Genomic DNA, 17,832 nt, shown 5'->3' on the forward strand with positions numbered 1-17,832 from the left:
AGCCAATCTGAAAGGTGTGAGGGGGCACCTCAGAATTGTTTTAATTTGCATTTCTCAAATTGGGTGATTTAGAGCATTTTTTCATTTGACTATAGATGATTTAAGCTTTTATTTCCTGTAGATTTTTGGATGGTTTTCTAAGATCCTCTAAGTATATCATCACATCATCTGCAAAGAGTGATAGTACCATTTCCTCTTGGCCTATTCTAATTCCTTTAATTAATTTATTTTTTTTATTGCTAAAGCTTATATTTCTAGTAAACTGATGAATAATAGTGATTATAATGGGTATCCTTGTTTCACTCCTCTTCTTATTGGGAATGTGTCCAGCTTCTCTCAATTACAAATAATGCTTGTTGTCGGTTTTACTGCCTATTATTTTAATGAAAATTCCATTTAAACTTATGCTCTCTCTAGTATTTTTAATAGGAATGAGTGCTGTATTTTGTCAAAAGTTTTTCTGTATCTAATGAGATTGTCATATGATTGTTTTTGTTTTTTATTAATATGGTAGATAATGACAGTTTTTTTTTCCCTAATAATGAAATAGCCCTGCGTAAATCCTCCTTGGTCATAGTGTACTGTCCTGCTTATAAGTTGTTATAATCTTTTTGCCAATATTTTATTTAAAAATTTTGCATCAATATTCATTAAGCAGATTGGTCTATGATTTTCTTTCTCTGTTTTGCCTCTTCTTGGTTTAGGTATCAGTACCATATTTGTGTCATAGAAGGAATTTGGCAGGACTCCTTCTTTATCTATTTTTCTAAATAGTTTACATATTATTGGAATTAATTGTCCTTTAAATGTTTGGTAAAATTCACTTACAAGTCCATCAGAACCTGGAGATTTTTTCTTAGGGAGTTCATTGATGGCTTGTTCAATTTTTTTTTTTTAAGTGGGACTATTTAAGTGATTTATTTCCTCTTTCATTTATCTGGGTAATTTAAATTTTTGTATATATTGATCCATGTTGATTAGCTTGTCATACTTCCTGACATACAATTGGACAAAATAGCTCCCAATTATTTCTTTATTTTTTTTCCATTGGTAGTAAGTTCACTTTTCATTTTTGATGCTGGTTGTTTTTGTTTTTGTTTTTTTTTTCTTTTTTTTTCTGAAAAATTTAACCAAAGATTTATCTATTTTGTTGAGTTTTTCATAAAACCAGCTCTTAGTTTTATTAATTAGATCAATAGTTTTCTTTGTTTCAATTTTATAAATCTCTCCTTTGAGTTTCAGAATTTCAAATTAAGTCTTTAATTAGGGGGTTTTCATTTGTTCTATTTTAGCTTTTTTAGTTGCTTGCCCAATTCCATGCTTTCTTTTACAAGATGACTAATATGGAAATGTTTTGTATGCCTCTGTTCATATAACCTATATACAATTGCTTGCCTTCTCAGTGAGCAGGTGTATGGGAAGGGAGGAAGAAAGACAATTTGGAAATCAAAGCTTTAGAAATAAATGTAAAAAATTGTTTTTACATGTAACCATGTGAAAACAAAATACTAAACCAATTCAAAAAATAAAAAGCAGGAAAAAGTCATGTATCCAATCCCCGCCCCCAGAGAGTCAGTCATTAAATATATACCACCACACTTCTGCACTTACAGAATTCTCATCCTATTGACATAGTTTGTGACAAACCATGTTCATTTCCACAAAAGAGTGGGAAAGTAAAGTAGATCATTAATGAAGGAGGAAAAAAGTAATACAATTTAATAATACAGTATTATGGATGTCTGAACGTTATTTTAATGGCAATTTAACTACAGTCAGATTTTTCCAACCCAGTTATACTTCTAAGAATCCAAATTAAGTAATTATAAAATCTCTGAACCTGAAAATAAAAAGTAGGACATACCCCCAATGGAAATCCCAACAGAAAAGTTTGTGGAATGGTACATGCTAAAGGAATTAGGGAAAATTAATTCTTTTAAAAGAAAATTAGAGTTATCCGATTGAGATTTACAAGATGAACAAATACCCCTCCAATATTTTTTAAATAGAATCAGAAAAGGGAACTCTGTCACTGATTTTTCTAGAAAAAAATGAAATAAAAACAACCCCATACCAAAAGTGACAGATTATTATTGATTGGGAAATGTCTCTCTATGACTCATTTGGAAATTGGGTCATTTTCTCATTTAGTTACAGCAAAATTCCATTAAATATTGGTTTTATATGTCATTTTAAGAGCTTAAAGAAAAGAAAAAAAGGTAAGAGCATTTTCCTCCATATAATTCAGATTATACTCATTTTATAAGTTGGAAAACTGAGGTAAAGAGATATTAACTCACTTGTCCAAAGTCACACATCTAGTAACAGTCAAAATATGAAACTAGGATTTCTATTTTATCATTTCAAATATGGAACTTTTCTAATTATGGTGGTATTATTTGATGAATTTCCTTAATGTAATGTACCTTATAAGTTCTTGAATAAGGAACAATGATTATTAAACCAGGAATTTTGGCTTTAGACTTAAAAACTGGTTAAAGTTGAGTAGGGAATAACTGCAATTTTCTGAGAAAAATCATGGTGCAATGAACAGAGAGTAGATTATTTCCCATATTGCATTGCAAACCTTGGTAAAATTAAATAACAGTGAAAGAGTGTTGTAGGTGCTTCTTTTAGACTATTAGTTCTTAGGAAAGATGCTATGATTATCTCAAAATTCCCTGAATAAAGAAAGGGAAGAAATTATACCAGATACCTAAAACTAAATATTTGAAGGATTGTCCTGTGGAAGAGAGACAAGAGTTATTATTTATACTTAGAGGACTGAGCCAAGAGCAATTAGTGGGAATTCCACAGAGGCAGAGTAAAACTTGTGATAATAGGGATTGGTTATATGTATTAGACAAAATTATAGCTATAGTTCTGATTTTTTAAATGTGTGAGGCAGTACTTTAATATGTGAACTATATTTTACATATATTGTCTTTGAGAGAGATACTACATGCATTATTAGTTCCAATTAAGAAAAAAAGAAGCAGAAAATGAGTTATTAAATGTATAAGGTCATACAGCTAAAAATCTATAAAAAGTGAGGTTTAAAGTTCTGACTCTTAGGTTTTGCTACCTCTTGAACAACCAGCAATAACTTGTATTATGGGTTGAACTTAGATACTTGCTGAAGTGCCTTCCAATTCTCAAATTCTGTGCTTCTCTTTTAGGCAATCTGATTCTCCTTTCCTCTTTACTCAGATGCATGCAAACTAACACTCTTTACAAGATCTGAGCTCAGGAAAGAAACCAGAGATCAATATACAGATAAAAAAGTCATCTACCTAAGATGAGAATTTAACTCATGGATCTGACATGATCACCAAAGGAGAATGTAGTAAAAATGCGAACTCCCAGAACAGGTATATAAATTATTCAGAAGAACATAAAAGTATACAACACATTCCCCCCCACAAAGCACAGAAGGATGTTGAGGGAAAACACATAGGCTCTCTTATTCTTTTCTTCCTCCTCCAACTCATACATCAATATAGAATTGCACTTGTTATGAATGATTAACAGCTGTTGAATGACTAATGATTAATATCAAGTGAACATTTGGAATATAACAATGACTTTCTCTGGTTGGTATTCTCTGTGTTTCTATATAAGAGGATATAAATATATAGAGAAAGATAGATAATTATTATTATCATTATTATTACTGCACATTTTCACAATATTTGTGAACTTCTGCTATAGTTAGTTTTTTTTTTCTTTTAATTTTCAGACACAATCCATCTTCGTGTTCCTGAATCCTCCCCAGTTGGCACAGCCATTGGCAGTGTAAAAGCAACCGATGCTGACACTGGAAAAAATGCTGAAATAGAATATAGAATTATCGACGGAGATGGAACTGATATGTTTGACATCATAACTCAGAAGGACACCCAAGAAGGCATCCTTACTGTGAGAAAGGTGCACATATTCAATATCAATCAAGTGGCTGGTAGTTTAAGGGAGTAGGACATAAAATTCATTCAATGCCTATGGAAGCTTTATGAATCCAAAGGGCTGTAATAAGAATAGGTCATTTTGATGTTAAAATCAATTTCTGTGTGGCACAGTTCAGGAAAACAGAGTCAATGGGGTCATTTAAAAATAGTTTTGATGCAAGGATATACTCATGAAATAAAAAAAAAATACTAAAACATTTTATAAAGTAGTAAGGATAATTGAGTCCCCTTCTATTTTCATGCTATTAACTTATATAATGTAGATTTGTAATAGACACACAGTAACACAGTGGATAGAGTACTGGACATGGAATTGGGAAGGTTTATTTTCCTCAGTTTGAATCTTTTCTCAGACAATTGCAAGATGTATAATGTGGAACAAAGTCACTTAACCCTGTTTGTCTCACTTCCTTTATCTATAAAATGAGCTAGAGAAGAAAATATCAAACCACTCAGTACCTTAGCCAAGAAAATCCCAAATGGGTTCACAAAGAATCAGACACAACTGAAAATGTCTAAACTGATAGTATTTTTTTTCTTAAGTGAATATAACTAATTGAACAAAGATAAGAATGCAATATCACAACTAAGGGAATCATAAGGAAATAAAACACATTTCTGTGAAATAATAATTATTAATAATATCAGAATAATAGCAAAAATTGAAGAAAAATGTAATTATTTTAATTTCTTATATAATATGGATTAAATGTTTTAGTCACTGTGATCTTCAAGTCCATAAAGATGTTTGTTATCAAATGCCTTGCAAACAATGAACACTTAATAAATGTTGATTGAATTTAAATTAAATTGAACCCATTTAAAATGAATCAGACCTATAGCTTCAAACTGAGATAATACAAAGGGAAATATGTCTTAGAATAGAGTATTAAATATTACTTTGAATTAGCACTCTCCTAGCATTCAAAAATGCATTTTTAATAAGTCAAAGAAAAGATCTGGTCAAAAACTGTAAGAACAGAAGTATGGATATATCAGAGAGAGAAGAAATACAATCTAATGAAATCAATATGGATTTAAGTGTAACTCTGGGTAGGCCTTTCGATTTACTGGATACAATTAATTAGCTATTATTTTTAGTTGTAATAGTCAAAGAATGTCAAAATGAGAGTTTCTCTTTTTATTTCAACAAATTCCCTAATTATGGTATGACCTTTAAAAATATTATTTTAAAAATATTTTCTGGAAATATTACATTTTGTTTACACAATATGTTGCAAAATGCCTTAGCCTTTTCAAATTGAACAGAACTATGGGAGAATTTTAAAAAATCAATTATAGATTTTGTCTTTAAAATATAACTTCACTCCTAACAAATAGTCTTATTATTAAATAAGAAAAACCACAATCTATGGTGTTTTCTACTCCCACTTGAGACTTATTTAACAAATGTAAAGAGATCTCATTTAAAATGTATTGAGGGGGCAGCTAGGTGGTGCAGTGGATAGAGCACCAGCCTTGAATTCAGGAGATCCGAGTCCAAATCTGGTCTCAGACACTTAACACTTCCTAGCTGTGTGACCCTGGGCAAGTCACTTAACCCCAGCCTCAGGGAAAAAATAAAATAAAATAAAATGTATTGAACTAAAAATTGATGATGATTTTCTTCAATGACTTTATAAAGTTCATTATTGATATGTTTTTATTCATTCATTCATTTTTAAAATATTTTCATATTTTCATATTTCACAACCCTCCTGTTAAAATGGCTGAATTTATAGAATTTTTGTTTTTTATTTTAAACTAAAACAAAGGATATTCACGTCATTCCTATGGTGTTTTATGTGTGTGTGTGTGTATGCTCACAGAGAGAACCAAAAAGTAAAATAGACATAGAAAAGGATGATTTAAAGTCTGTATTAAAATAGACAAATTCAGGGTATATTTCATATATTTCAAATTATTTGATCAAACTTAAAGAGTTAAAGAGTAGATTCATTTAGAAATTTTTTTTTTCTTTAAATGTAGAGTTAAGGTGAATAAAATCTACTCAGGATATGTACACTGAATGATATGTACACTATAAAGAATATGTACATTGAAAACAAGATCATACATTTTAGTAGACAAAGATCTATACAAAATCTGTTTTAATTGCTGTACTCAATTAAAATAAAATGTCTTGTTTACATAGAAAAACCCATACTAATATTATGTTAAGAATTTTAGGGAATATTATAAATTTCATCATAGTTATTGTTTTTTGTTATTTCCATTGGGATTTTTTTGAAGTAATATGGATGGATAGAAAAACTGTTATTCTTTGAAATAGAGTAGAAAATCTCCTGAGAATCTCTACTCAATCATTTTTATTACAGCAAAAGCGAATCTTCATCTTTTTTCAGTGGACTTGGATTTACAGAGGTAAAAATAATAAAATCTTCCATCTTTGTATATTTTGTCATTGACAATTCCTTACTACCCAATGTTCCTAAAGTTATCCTCTCACAATAAAATCAGGCTTTTTTAAAAGTAGAGATAATGCACTTAATTCATTCCCATAATAAAAATTAACAAGAAATGGATATTAAATATTGTCTATTTTTCTTGATCATGTTTTTCTTTTCTAAGAAATGCCAGTAGAAAAAAGACCTATATTTACTTTTAAGTACTGGTTAATGTCATTGGTTCTAGACAGTACCCTGAAACTTTAGATCTTTGTTATCCTAAAAATTCAAAAGTTATATAGTTAGAAGAGTTCTGGTTTTGATATGATAAAAGAAAATAAGTTTTCATTATGAGGACTCAATACAACCTGAAACTTTGAAGACTGTTCAATTTTCTCTTTAGTACAACCTCCTAAAATACTTAAAAATTCACTTATATTTTATGGGAAATGACTCCCCAAATGAAAATCTCTCTTCTAATGTTCTTCCTATTGTCTGTTGGGAAAGCTCCTAAGTGACCTGATAATCTTAATCTAAAAGCCATCATCAGATAGCCATAATTCCCTTTAGACAATCAAGGCTAAGATTTAATAGGAAGAATTCTAGAAATTATGTTCTCAGGGTGGTAAAATCCTCCTTTAGTTCAAATACTCAAGCAAAGTTTAAATAGACTGCCTAGTCATCAAAAAAGGAGGCATGTCTTTAAACTGACTACTGGATTACTCTAGTTTGCTTCTATTGACTACCCAAAAAATTTAGACAAATTCTCTCTCCCTTCCTCCCTTTCTCTTTCTCTCCCTCTTTTCCTCCTTCCCCCTTTCTCTCTTTTTCTTTCTTAACCTCAATTGTCACAGTAAAATAAATAAATAATCAACTAAGTACTCTTAAAAAGTGCTACAAGAAAATAAAGAAGGAAGGAAGGAAGGAAGGAAGGAAGAAAAGAAAGGAAAAAAGGAAGAAAAAAGGAAAGAGAAAAAGAAAAAAAGAAAGAAAATGTGAATAAAAACGAAACATGTGATTTCATTGTTAGAATGTTTAGGTGAAGAAACTCCCATTACGAACTTAAATTGTCATAACCTTAATCAATTTTTGTTTTAAAGGGTTGTCCAGAATATTGAGAGATTTATACTCAATTGATACAGTGCATTTTTAAAAAAAAATTTTTTATATAATTTCTCCTATTTAAATGAACTTTTAAATGGAAAAAATACATGGAGCTATTTTAATTTTAATTTGAAATGCATTTAATCAATTTTCTTTACCTATAGATTAAAAATGGGTTTCATGAATTAACACAGCTTGATATTTTAAGCTATTCTTAAATTCAGGTTTTATAGTATATTAAGTAACTTCATCATATAGCTAATAGAACATAGAAGTAAGACTTGAACTGAGGTCTTCCTGATTCTGTGTTTGGCTCACTATCCATTATACTATGCTGACTATATATAAAAATTAGAAAAAGAAAGATTTCATAAGAAACCTGAAGTCTATATTGTATTTGGACTGAATTCTCTTTAGTTGAAGTAGATCCATTTAACATTTACACAAGATCCAAAATTTTAAAAAGCAACTTTATTTTTAAATATTGTAAATTAAGCTTATTAATTATTTATGTAATAACTTTTATAACTCTGATACAAGTAAATGCATATTAACTGAACATGTTATTTCTTTATTCAATTTCAGGAGTCAATAAATATTTTCAATGCAAACTTAATCCTATGCATGGATTTAAAAATCGTCATTTGACTAAGAGGAAGAGGATAAATCTTTTCTTTTCTCTGCTCTCTACAGCCTCTTGATTACGAAAGCAGAAGACTTTACACTCTGAAAATTGAGGCAGAAAACACTCATGTTGATCCACGTTTCTATTACCTTGGACCTTTTAAAGATACTACCATTGTGAAAATATCTGTAGAGGATGTGGATGAGCCCCCTATTTTCAGTAGATCTTCTTACCTATTTGAAGTCCATGAAGATATTGAAGTGGGTACCATCATTGGTACTGTGATGGCAAGAGATCCAGATTCTGCTTCTAGCCCTATTAGGTAATTACATCATATTTTGAATTCTTACCTAAAGTTTCTGGTATTGGTGATGAATGATGAACCTTCTGACAATCTACTCAACAAATTTCATATAACATATAATCTCTTGGAAGAAATGCCTAGCCCATGTTAGAGCAAAAAGAGAAAAACAAGTATATGCCTACTTTATTTTTTTTTTAAAAAGCAAAGAAATATTAAATTAAATTTTATTCAAATTTAAAAGAACTCTTAACAATTTTAAGGATAACAATATTAATTCATGGTTGATAATAAAGTATAATATGAAGAAAAGTAGATTTTCAGATATTCAAAGATTCAGCCTCAGAATTAGGAAGACCTCACTATAACCCCTATAAGCTGATACACATTGGATGTGTGACCCAGAGCAAGTTCATTAAATTTTCAGTGTAGTAGGCAACTTTCTAAGATTAAAAGTTGGAAATTGTGGTAACCTATCTACATTTATAAAGGGAATTTTCTCACCTAGATTTTCTTGCACCAATGAAATTCCAAATCTGGCCTTAAGCCAGAGTAAATAACAGCAAAGAGTAACTGTGCAAAGAAGCAGAAAGATCATGAAATTGGAAAACTACTATTAATCATAGCACCTGTGATTCATCCTGAACCATAACTATGTATGGTTTTAGCACTAACTTACTGTGTAACCCCAGGCAATAAATTTAACTTTTTTGGGATTTAGTTTCTTCATCTGTAAAATGAGAGGTTTGGTATATAGATTGATTTCTGAGATTCTTACTCTAAAATAAAATTCTTGACCTATCTAGCAAAGCAGTGAAAAATGTCCTACTTAATTCCCCCAAGTGTTTATTTGGCTGCTATTTGAGATATTTCCGTAGACATAGAAAATTGTACAAAATTCTATTTGCTATGGAAATCAAAAATCATGTGGAACATTGATGATTTCAATAAAAAATATATAATATTAGAAGTATTGTTATTTTGCTAGGGTACCACTTATTTGTTGTCTATGTCAAGGAATCTAATTAGATACCCTTTGTGTTTCATTTAATTTTTTAAAAAAATATTCTTTAGGGATGCAGGTAGGAGGAGTTGAGACATCACATCACACATTTAATTCCCAATGTGTAGCAATCTGGTTTGACACTGTGTTAATATCCTGTCCCCTAAAAGGAATGAGAAATTTATTTAAAAAAAAAAAAAAAAACTTGGTTTAATTGCTGAAAGAGCAAAACCAATGTTGTTTTCCCTCTGCTGTTTATAACTTTAAAACAATTTCTAGCAAAAAAAAATGCAAATTTAAAATAGGTCACCTTGAATGTAAGCTATGTTCAAACTTGGCTTCATTCTTGACAATGACTTATACAATTGATGAATTAAGGTAAACCATTGATCAAGCTGATTATTTTAATTGATCAGTTGCTTTCATCAAAATACTAAATTTTTTGTTTTCCATGTTCCTCTATTTTCCTTTATATGAGGACTATAATATTTAATATTTTTACATCTTTCAATGTTTCATTAAATTTTAATGTTACTGGGTGTTCTCTTTTTCCATATAAGTTTATTAATGACTTAAAGAGGCTAATTGAGAGTTGCTATGATTGAAAACATGATCATTTGTCTCCAACCTAGTCATGAGACACTCTGAACTTTACTTGAATTGTATATATACATATATATATATATATATATATATATATATATATATATATATATATATATATATATATAATTGTTATTACCAGGCCCATATTTTAAACTGCTCCTATTTGGTATTGACTTTCCAGAGCTCATGACTCAGAGAGATAATGTGTTTTCTTCTTATTGATCAAATTTAAATTATTGATGCCATATGAATATACTTCAATAGATCTGTGATCTCTTATATGTGGTTATTTTCTTCATCAGTACTTTCACTTATGCCTTCTCAAACTGTGTAATTCTTTTTGATGTCTTCATATGTCTTTCATATTAGATTCAACTAACATACTGTAGACTTTTTTCTATAAACATATACATGTATATATAGGTATATTTATATACTTCTATATGTATGTACATGTGTTATACTATTCATTAGTAATAGTGAAACTTTTACTATTTCTGGTTCTTATCGCACCACCTCTTTTTCTAAAAATCCATATGCTTTGCCATTCCTTGTGTGTTGGTCATCATTGGAAATATGATGCAATCTTCCTGTATCCATCAAGAATAAATACCACTATCTTCCTTTGAATGAACTACAACTTTTATTCTTAAGAGATTTTGAGGCTACAAGATTTGCAACCCTACCCCATCATCAAAAAACACATATACTGAGAAGATGGGTCTTTGAACCAAAGAATGATTTAAAGTCATTGAAAGCATTGGATAATATTTTTCAATTCAAACTACCTATGGTCATATATAAATGAACCATAATTTTTTAAATAAATCATAAATACATTTTCAAATTAAGGTTAAAATTGTAGTTGATGTATTTCCTTTATATATAAAAACCAGGATGATATATAATATGTACTCTAGTTCTGGTTTTTCAAGGCCACTATTCACAATAATGACAAAATTTCTTAAAGCAACTCAAGGAGCAGATAATGCAATTATCATTATATCATTTTACAGATGAGAAATCAGACCTTCAGAGAGATAAAATGATCTGCCAACAGATGCACAAGATAATGTATCTAAGCTAAAAGTAGAAATCGTGTCCAAAATTTTAAATCCAGAGATTTTTCCATTTTGCTATCATATACCTTTTTTTATATTATTTTGCTTATTTTTGGTTTGATTACACTGCCATCAGGTGGACAGAAGTGCATACAGTATGGTCTTGAAGACTATACACATAAGTAATTATTTTTTAATAAATAATTTGCTCTTCTGGCTAATTCTATCTGTACTATAAAAACAGAACTCTTTGTCAAAAATTTCTCTTAAAGATAATTATGAATAGTCTTTAAAATAAGATTTGCAATTAAAAGGACATTTATTTTACAGAACATTTCTATGATTCCACTAATATAAGGAATGACCCATCTTTCTTAAGTAATTGAGACTTCCCTTTACAGATTATAGTATTGGAGATCTGCACAGAAGAGAAGCAATAGACACCTGGAGTGGTAAATATGAAATAAAGAGGAAGAACAAATGAAATTTCCACAAAGGAACTCACAAATAGTAGAAAGGGAGCACCTCATGAGATTCAGGCATACCCTTAGCTGCAGGCTAAATTCTAAAAGAAAATTATGACCCTTAAAAGAGCTAGTTAGCTGTCAGAAGGAGAAGTGGGGTTGAGAATAGTGGAGTTAGGAGAGATACCACATGGCACAGACTCAGGAAGAGAAAGGGGAAAGATACCACAAGGTAGAGTGCAATGGTGGGCTGACCCAAAGGAAGGTAGCAGCAAAGCCTTGGGACATAAATTGTTTTCCTGGAAAAATTTAGCCTCCTTTCTAGTTTGTTTGTTTATTTGTTTATCCTAGTTTCTAATTTTATTAGAAGAATTTAGTCTTGGCATAATTTAGATTTTTGGCTGAATTATCTTTAGAGGGTGGGACCAAGGAACTAAACTGATCTATACCAGAGCCTTCTGCCTGCTTGCCTCAGGGATGAATTCTTCTACTCATCACACCTAACATGGAAAACTTCATTATTGAACACATGCTATTTGACTTATTAAAATAAAATTGACTTTTTTAGTCACAGAAATTACTATACAACTATTGATTATGCACTTTGGGTATATACTGACGGATCTAATCTAATTTGTTCTATGCAGAAAAATAATTGTCTTTTTGGGTGATAATGATTTGATAGTAAATAAAAGAATCAAAATAAGTATCAAAGAAACAAAAAAATCTTAGCTTTGCTAGTATTCTTGCTTTAAAATACCAATTATGCCAAGGATATTTTGAAATGACTTCATGAAATAACACTTCTCCATTATAATGATATTCTATGCTTTCAAAATAAATAAATCCTGTGCCTTAAAAGTTTGCTGACATTTTTCAAGTATTGAATGAACATGATTAAACATACATACACATAGTTCTATCATCTTCGTTTAACTACAACAAAAAGCTTTCACTACAAAGCACACATCATCATCACATTATTCATCTTTAGCTGTTTTATCATTGTTCTTTAACTGAAGGTCATTAAGAATTTAGCATAGAGTGCAAATTTACTGAAGGGAAAGACAATGGTTTAAAAAAAAACCCTGCTGATACTGCCTACTATTTTATTTAGAAGAATCACAATGATCATTTCTAAAAGAAATTAGAAATATTGTATTTATCAAGACTTAAGAAATTAGAAATATTGTATTTGTCAAGATTTAATATAGATATAGGACCTTATTTTGTTCTAATTACTCAGAAAAACTTTTATTAGTTTTGGTAAGCAAAATACTGAATGAATTTTGGTAGGAATAAAGGATAGTTAAGACATGGCCCTAGGCTTCTACCTTAAGAAATTTATAATCTACTAGATAAAATATATACTTATACACATATAACTCCAGCTATACCTATTTAAAATTTTCAAGAATTCAGCAGAGGAGAGTGATCACTTCTGACTAATTCAATTGGAGAAAAATTTTTGGAAGATGAAATTTTTGATCTAAAACTTGAAGGGAAAACTGGATTTTGATAGGTAGAGAAGAAAAAACAGACACTGCAAATAAACAAAAGTAGCAAAGATATAGAAAGTAGAAAGAGAAAAAAATATATATATATATATATTTTAAATGAGATCGAGAGAATGCAGAATATCCCAGTTTGTTTGGAAAATAGAATTTGTACAGAAAATCAATCATAATGGTAGAGGTAGCTTCATTTATAGTAAGATTTTTCAGGTTATTCACTGTATTTGGTAAAAATTGACAAAAAATTAACCCTGTCAAAACTTTCAAAAAATAATAATTAAATATTAAAAGACATATAAACAGGATTTTGTCATCTTAAGTCAGTTTTTGTAAATATCTTCAATAACATATCACTCAAAAGATGTCATTAGCAACCAGTTATAGCAAAAACATTTCAAAAAGATAAGGTATTTCATATGTGACTCTTTTTTAAATTGCAATATTACAAGTATTTTTTTTTCTTTTGGACACAGACTAATGGAAGATTTTATACATTTATTTTATGTATTTTCATTTAACAATAGCAAAAACCAAAAATTTGGTCAAGGTACAAGTGTCTTCTAGGTCCTTTAAGCACTAAAGATTGCATCTGATCTTCTAGTTTAAGTGGATTTTTTTCCTTGTGTATAAACTTTAAGTAATTCAGGGGGATGTTTCTGAGTGTTTGAAATGCAAATAGCAACATCTGCAAGTTTCTAGATAGCATAGTGATGCAAACTCAGTAATGGTTTAGATAGATTAAATGTATAGTGCCAATTAAACAGATCAGAGGATAATATGAATTATTTTATTTACATAACCTTATAGATAAGGTAGTTTTTGATATACACTATCTTGACATGAAAATTAATTTACTATCAACTTTTTGATTTTCATCAGTATTTATTTTACAGAAACTTAGAAGCTTTGTTTTTGTTTTTTATAGTTTTTTACAACTTGATTTTATATATTTTGATTTTCTAGCTTCATAGTCAATGCATTATTTAGATTTTATCCTTCTCTTTTAGCCAATAAATCTATAATGATTAACATTTTGAGATCACTAAGTTGTTATTCATATCAAGATGCGATATCATGCCAGCAAAATGCCAGGCTTTTAACTGTTAATATGCTTTTCTAAATTGTTATACATTTGAGGCAAGAATTTTGGTCATTATAGAACTATTCTCATGACCTAGTTTGACAAAATAAGATTTAGTTTCATAGCATACATCAAGTGAATTTCTACTATGTTGATGATGACATAACTATGTTAAATTACTCAATGCATATTTCAAAATAGAAAATATAAAATGACCAAGGAACATAGTTTTTATTTATATTGAATTATATGATGATAAATCATATATGTGTGTATATGTTATGCGCGTATACATATATACATGTATATTTTATGTAGATAATCTATCTATCTATCTATCTATCTATCTATCTATTTATCTATCTGTTTATCTAACTGTAATTTCCTGGTAGTGTATCCATAGCTATGTACTGTTATTTCTTTCTTCAAATCTTTTTTCTTTGCCTGTTATGCTCAGGTTTTCCTTGGATCGTCATACTGATCTTGACAGGATTTTTAATATACATTCTGGAAATGGATCAATTTATACATCAAAGCCACTTGATCGTGAAATATCTCAATGGCACAATCTTAGTGTTATAGCAGCTGAGATCAGTAAGCCTAATTACTTATATGACTTTTATTGGGAGTGGGTGGTGGTCATAATGCGAAAGATTTATTTCAGAAATGAATCAATATGTGTGATTTAACTAAAGTAATTATGCATAACAATATAAAAATTCAATATATGTGTATATATGTATATTTATATGTTTTATATATATATTTATATGTTTTATATACATATATATATATATGTATATATTGTGTATGTGTGTATAATGCAATTCTATGGATGATTCCCTAGATATTTATATTCCAAATAAGCAAATTACAAGAAAATGAATGTTGGATTTAGAGTCAAAAGAACTGAATTCAAATTCTTCCCGTGTCAATCACCAATCACTTTGCACCACATTTTCTTCATCTGAAAAAAGGCCTTTGAAGACCTTTCTATCAGTGATATTTTTTAAATGAATCTGTAGTAACTTAAGATGATTTTTTTCCCTCAATAATCCTTTACCCTACCTATATTTCTCTAATAAGAGCTGTTTAGGGAAGATGTTGTCCTTCTTCCTTTCAAGGAGAGATAATAACCATCTAGAATAAAGTGGGGAAAAAAATCAGGTCCTAGGAAGACAAGATTAAAGGATCACAATTGAATCAAAAATAAATTATCAATGTCGAATTTTTAGGAAGGTAAAGGAAGAGTTTGAACAAAATAGTTGACCATCAAAAGAAAATGAGCTTCTTCCCAGACTTGGCTACTTGTTTAAACTTCAGGCTAGTTTTAGATCAATTAAAATTAATTTAAAAATCTCTTCTACCTCTTCCAAAATGGGGAGCAACATTCCTGTTATGTCATAGCCAAATGGCTTTTAAGCTCTGAGATTACAGTTTTAAGTGTATAAATCTTTTCTGTCTAAAAGTAAAAGGACATTTATTTTGAAATCAGATTTATTTTTTTTTCTTTTTAAGGAGATTGTTTTTGTTGCCATCTCTTCCTAAGTTGAATGTTCCCAGTGAGAGCAGGCTAGGTTAGGTCTTCCACTCTGACCACTCTTGAATCATGTCATTTTATACACTAAATTTGATGCTGTCTTCCTCTGCTTCAAAAGGGCTATTAACTGCATTTTCTATTTGAGAGAACTTGAGAAAATTAACTTTGAAACCTAGCAGAAATAATTAGGTCTTTGTTAAGGAAAAAAAAATGCTTTTTTTTTCTTTTCCTTTTTCTTTTTTTCCTTTCTCTCTCTCTCTCTCTCTCTCTCTCTCTCTCTCTCTCTCTCTCTCTCTCTCTCTCTCTCTCTCTCTCTACTTCTCTCTCTCTCTCTCCACATCTCTAGCAAACTCAACTTTTTTTCTTTCCTGACATTAAATCAATCTGTAAATTAACTGTTTGAAATGCATACATGTCAAAGTATCTGTAATCAAGATCCTATTATGCCTTATGATATATTGCATATTAAGTAGAGAGAAGGAAATAGCACATCAGGGGTTGTTTTCACTTGGCCTTCAGCTTTGTGGCTTATTGTAAATGTTTCATTCTCTAAAGCCCCTAAGGGTGTCACATAAAAATCTACTACTACTAAATGTGTCATCATGCCTGCCACAGGCACAGGAGTTAATTTCTCACATTCTATAATAACCCATTACAGACTATGACTAGTACTTGTACCCAGTGAACTATTTGATAAACTATGCCTGAGTTTTATCCTCAGCTTCCTTTTTCAGAAATATTATAAAAAATGCCATTTGGGCAGCTAGGTGGTACAGTGGCTACAGCACTGGTCTGGAGTCAGGAGAACCTGAGTTCAAATATGACTTCAAACATTTGACACTTACTATCTATATGGCCTTGGCCAAGTTGCTTAATTTAACCTCACTTGTTTCCTCCCCAGCAAAAGCATCACTTGTTAAGCCCAAGCTGAAAATTATGGTTGGTTATAATAATTGAATTAATCCTGGAGACTGGAACAAATTAACATATTTTGTAAAATCAAATTAGCAGCTCCCAACATATTTCCAAGATAGATTTAACTGTCATTGCAGTAAATTCTAAAGGTGGTGGCTATGTTTAAGGGAATCTTTTTGATGAACTCAAATACGTATCATAAATTCCAGCCTAAAAAGAGAGAATATATTGCATGAAATATTATACATTTGTGTGTTGAAGATAATTACCTTGAGTTTCATTTTTGTTTAGCTCTGAAGACAGTGCTACAGATTGCTTCTAGGGCATAAGGAATGTTTCCCATGTTAATACTGATCATCGGAGCAAGGGTTAAAACTGTGTTTCCCCTACTTTTGTTCTATTTTGGAAGACAAAAAAAGAAAGGGTTAACTGGCTTCTGTACATGTGCTAATGTTATTTTCATGGAACATTTTCATTTATCTTGTACAGATGTGGTAGGGCTTATTACAAAGGCAGCATAGTGAGAGTGTTAGGGAAAAATTCTGATTTACACAGAACATCTGAGCTCTAGGTCTGCCTCTGTCCTTTCCTAGCTGTGTGACTCCCTGAGTATCAGTTTCTTCATTGTTAAAATGAAGTTAATAATACAAATATGGCTTTTCTAGAAACATTATTAAAATCACCATTTGTTGAGGCCAGGCTGAAAATTATAATTGTACATTATGACTGAGTGAACTTTGCTAGAACAAATTAAGAGCCTCTCTCAAAGCTATTTTGAGTAAACTATAAGGAACAACAGAAATGTGAATGAAGTATATTGGTTAAGTATAAAGTAAATATAATGGATGGAGAAGCTACTTGGGAGTTTAGAGACAATCTATCCAGATCTTTTTACTTTGGACATGAAGGAAACTGAAATGCTGAGTTCTGAATAAAAATAGTCTTGTCACATTTTTTGGTATATCTATTTCTTTGAATTACCTATCAGTTTGAAGATTCCAATGACAAAAGACTGAAACTATTTAAAGTCCCAGTTTCACATAAAGACAGGATGTGGGAGACAAGCATTTATTAAGTTCTTACTCCCAGTCAGATTTTATGCTATGCAATTTTACAGGTATTATTTCATTTGATCCTCACCTCAACTTCAGTGAAGTTGGTGCTATTATTTCCATTTTACAGTGAAGAAACGGAGGTAGGTAGAAATTAAGGTCATAGTTTAAATGTCTGAAGTGGGATTTAAAC

General features: G+C 30.1%; 1 protein-coding gene across 1 annotated transcript in view; it reads left to right on the forward strand.

Annotated features, from left to right (window-relative positions):
- The window catches only part of CDH10 (cadherin 10), a 286,590-nt gene that overhangs the window by 245,689 nt on the left and 23,069 nt on the right, over positions 1 to 17,832 (forward strand). The window contains exons 6-8 of the mRNA XM_074279076.1: positions 3,740 to 3,927; positions 8,171 to 8,424; positions 14,590 to 14,726. Of these exons, the coding sequence (XP_074135177.1) occupies positions 3,740 to 3,927; positions 8,171 to 8,424; positions 14,590 to 14,726 (579 nt within the window). The remainder of the gene's footprint in view (positions 1 to 3,739; positions 3,928 to 8,170; positions 8,425 to 14,589; positions 14,727 to 17,832) is intronic.

The sequence above is a fragment of the Sminthopsis crassicaudata genome, chromosome 1 (genome assembly GCF_048593235.1).
Source record: "Sminthopsis crassicaudata isolate SCR6 chromosome 1, ASM4859323v1, whole genome shotgun sequence".
Lineage (NCBI taxonomy): Eukaryota > Metazoa > Chordata > Mammalia > Dasyuromorphia > Dasyuridae > Sminthopsis > Sminthopsis crassicaudata.